The sequence below is a fragment of the Crocuta crocuta genome, unplaced genomic scaffold (assembly GCF_008692635.1).
Source record: "Crocuta crocuta isolate KB4526 unplaced genomic scaffold, BGI_CrCroc_1.0 scaffold912, whole genome shotgun sequence".
Classification (NCBI taxonomy): Eukaryota; Metazoa; Chordata; class Mammalia; order Carnivora; family Hyaenidae; genus Crocuta; species Crocuta crocuta.
In genome coordinates this window covers 561,236-564,522 of record NW_027531033.1, presented here as the reverse complement: position 1 = coordinate 564,522, position 3,287 = coordinate 561,236, and the positions used below count along the sequence as shown (strand labels likewise).

The following is a 3,287-nucleotide window of genomic DNA, read 5'->3' as shown; positions in this document are numbered from 1 at the left end:
ATTAGTAACTCATTAGTAATCTCTTTTACAAAAATCTGATAAAATAATAAAATGATTTCCTCAAAATAAAAGTATATTTTTAAAAGTAATAAACAGCATTATTATTGCCATATGAATCAATGATGAAGTTTAGCAGCATGAGTTTAGAATCAAAAGCATATCACTATTTGACTGAAAAAATATATTGGCTTTACTTTTTTCATATATATACAATTTACTTTTCTCATATTTTTAATGGTCTCATTACCTACAGTCCTATTTTTATATTAGAAGTGGTAAGCTGCCAACATATGAATACAATTGTAGATGTAGAATTCCTGTATAAGAGGCATTTTTAGGGATTTGCTTCATTTTCATAGCAGGTAGCCACATTGTTTTTTTTTACTTTTTTTTTTTTTTTTNNGATAGAGCTAATGGAGGTTATGGTGAGAGATGCTAAAGCCACTCCTTGGCACTGTTACTTCTTACAGTTTCAGGTCACTTGAACTGTTTAGAACTGGAGCCTTCCAAAGAAAGCAGAACTAAATATTTTGTTCTAAGAAGGCAAATAGGGGACGCCTGGGTGGCTCAGTCAGTTGCGCATCTGACTTTGGCTCAGGTCATGATCTCACCATCTGTGGGTTCGGCCCCTTTGTCCAGGTCTGGGCTGATAACTCAGAACCTAGAGCCTTCTTTGGATTCTGTGTCTCCCTCTCTCTTCCCCTCCCCTGCTCATGTGCTTGTTTGCTCTCTCTCGCTCTCTCTCTCTCTCTCTCAATAATAAACATTAAAAAGAATAAGAAGGCAAAGAGTACTAAAAAAATTTGGAGACAAAAATGACTGATTCAGAAACCATGTCTTGAGGTTCGTTAATTATGTGTGCAAATGTAGGTACTGTTGTTGTACAACTTGAAAATGGTTCATATTCTTTAAAGCAATCTCAGGAAGTTTTATATGGCAACCTGTTTAGCACTTAAAAGTTACATTATCTACATCAAAGCAGTTCCACTAAATTAAAGATACATCTAAATTTTAGCATAATTTAGGATAAATGCATGTCTGCCTTTCTCTTCAATTAGTCCAAATTAGGGAGATTTTTCTATATATTTAATTTCAGTGATGCCATAGGTACCTGGTAAAAGAGTAATTAATATAACACATTAGGTAAGAAGTAGCAATTGATTTTTGGTTCTATTTGGCTTCTCTTTTCTGCTTAAGTGGTAATATTTAATTTGTATGGAAACCTTTAAATAGGTCTATATTATTATGTTTATCCTTTTCCTTTAATTAATGAAATAAACACATTTATTGATTTTTTTGGCATCAGCTTTATTATTGTAGTTAATATGCCTTACTAATTATTCTGTGTATTTGGATTAGTGCCGTTATTGTTTATGAATCAGTATTTTTTCCTTTAGTTCCAAAGAATGTAGAAGCCTCAGAAGAAAAGAAGACCCTGCCTGCAAAGAAGAAAGTGAAAGAATTGAGAGTTTTGGATCCCAAAACGGCCCAGAATCTGTGTATGTGGTATTTTCTGTATTGGGGGAGAGTGGTGGTGATGGTGGTGATGAGGAGTTGTTGAATATATTTAAAGAAACAAAGTTGTAACTGCTTTGAAAAGGTGTATTTAGCATCTACTAGAAACAAAATTCTATGTAAACATGATTTGAGTTGCCTTGTCACTCAGCAAGAATGGAGACCCTCATCATAATTTGGCCTTCCTTAGACCAGATGAAATTTAAGAATAATAAAGCTTTGAAAAGTATTGATAATTAAACAGTTAGAAGACAGGGTGAGACAGAAGGCAGAGTTGAAAAGAGTGTTATTTTTTTCCCTTTCTGCTTAGGCCTGAGTGTGATAGTTTCAGAGTATTCACTGCGCACATTGGGCAAACCCTTTTATTACTATGCCTTTATAGTTGAAGTAACTGTAATGTTAGCTAGTTAAATAGGTAACCACTGCACTTTAAAACTGGTTTATGAACCTTAAAGCCTTCAACAAGTCAGTCAACCATTAAGTATGCTTTTACTTTATAAAACAGCAGCAAAGTTAAACTCATTTTCATTTAAGTAGGCTTTAAGTTTTACTTTGACATATACTCCTCTCTGTGTTCAATTCAACAATTTTTTTTTAAAACACGGTAGACTATGTTTATATTCTGAGGATAATCAAACACTATGTACGAAAACATTCAACACATGAAGCATTTCTAATTACAGAAAGAAATACCATGACAGTTTATTTTGTTAAGGGTTGTGTTTTAAGGAATCAGATTAAAATAAATAAGTCATCATTCTCCTGTGAGTAGGAATGTTGCTCTCAGAAAAGCAGTTTCCTAATACCTGTTGTTAATGTATACATTACTTACCTGACAGTACATTTTCTTTATGAAGTGGCTCTTCAGTACTTTAAAAAATGACCTTAATTGCTAGTTGATATTTGTCAACATTATTTATTTAGATTATAGAGATCTCACTTGGTATTTATGTCTAGGTAATCATTTGCCTAGACAGTGACGATTTTTTTTCCCTTAGGCACCAGTGAAATCAACCAGACATTTTCATGGAAAAAAAAAGAAAAACAATTCTTAGGAATATATTCATGTTCTGGTGATAAGACCTCATGAATGTTCATTCAGATACGCAGTTTGTGGAAGTTAAAGTGGAATGAATTGTTGAAAAGTACTTTTCTGAATAAGTTTAAGCTTTGCTCAGTGTAATTTGTTGAATTCTTCCAGTATGACATAATATATATACCCGAATAAGAAAAAGTTGACAAGAGAAATTGTGGTTCAACCTATAGAGCAACTAATAGTATACCACATGATTGTCATCAGAAATTCAGATAACAATGATGATTCAGACACTTTAATTTTTTCTTCTGTGGGAGAATTGCAAAGTAGATTGATGTGATTTTTTAAATTTGGTTACTTTATTGTCATTCCTGAGAAGTACTGTGTTGTATGCATCTGAAAATCTCCATATTAAATTCTATGTTGAATTAAAAAGCCATCTTGAAATTAAATCTCTAACTTTTCCTGAGTCCTTTTGTATCTGCTCAGTCTAAAATGCATACACATATAGGTCATCAACGTTATTAGTGGTAGTTTTTATTTTTAAATAAATATGCACAACTTGTAACATTAGAGCCTGAAATAATGGGCCATATTGCCTAGATGAGTAGTGTAGACCATCAAATGGAAACTAATTTTGTTTGTTCCTATCTATAGATTAATATTAGTGACAGAAATTTCATGTTTTGAGTCAATGAAAATGGGAATCAGGAATTTATTAGGCCATTAAAATTTT

The 3,287-nt window shown here is 32.4% G+C and overlaps 1 protein-coding gene across 1 annotated transcript in view; it reads left to right on the top strand.

The window, feature by feature from the left end:
• Positions 1-3,287, top strand: part of LOC144237342 (protein diaphanous homolog 2-like) — a 522,961-nt gene that overhangs the window by 4,261 nt on the left and 515,413 nt on the right. The window contains exon 2 of the mRNA XM_077770998.1: positions 1,398-1,499. Within this exon, the coding sequence (XP_077627124.1) occupies positions 1,398-1,499 (102 nt within the window). The remainder of the gene's footprint in view (positions 1-1,397; positions 1,500-3,287) is intronic.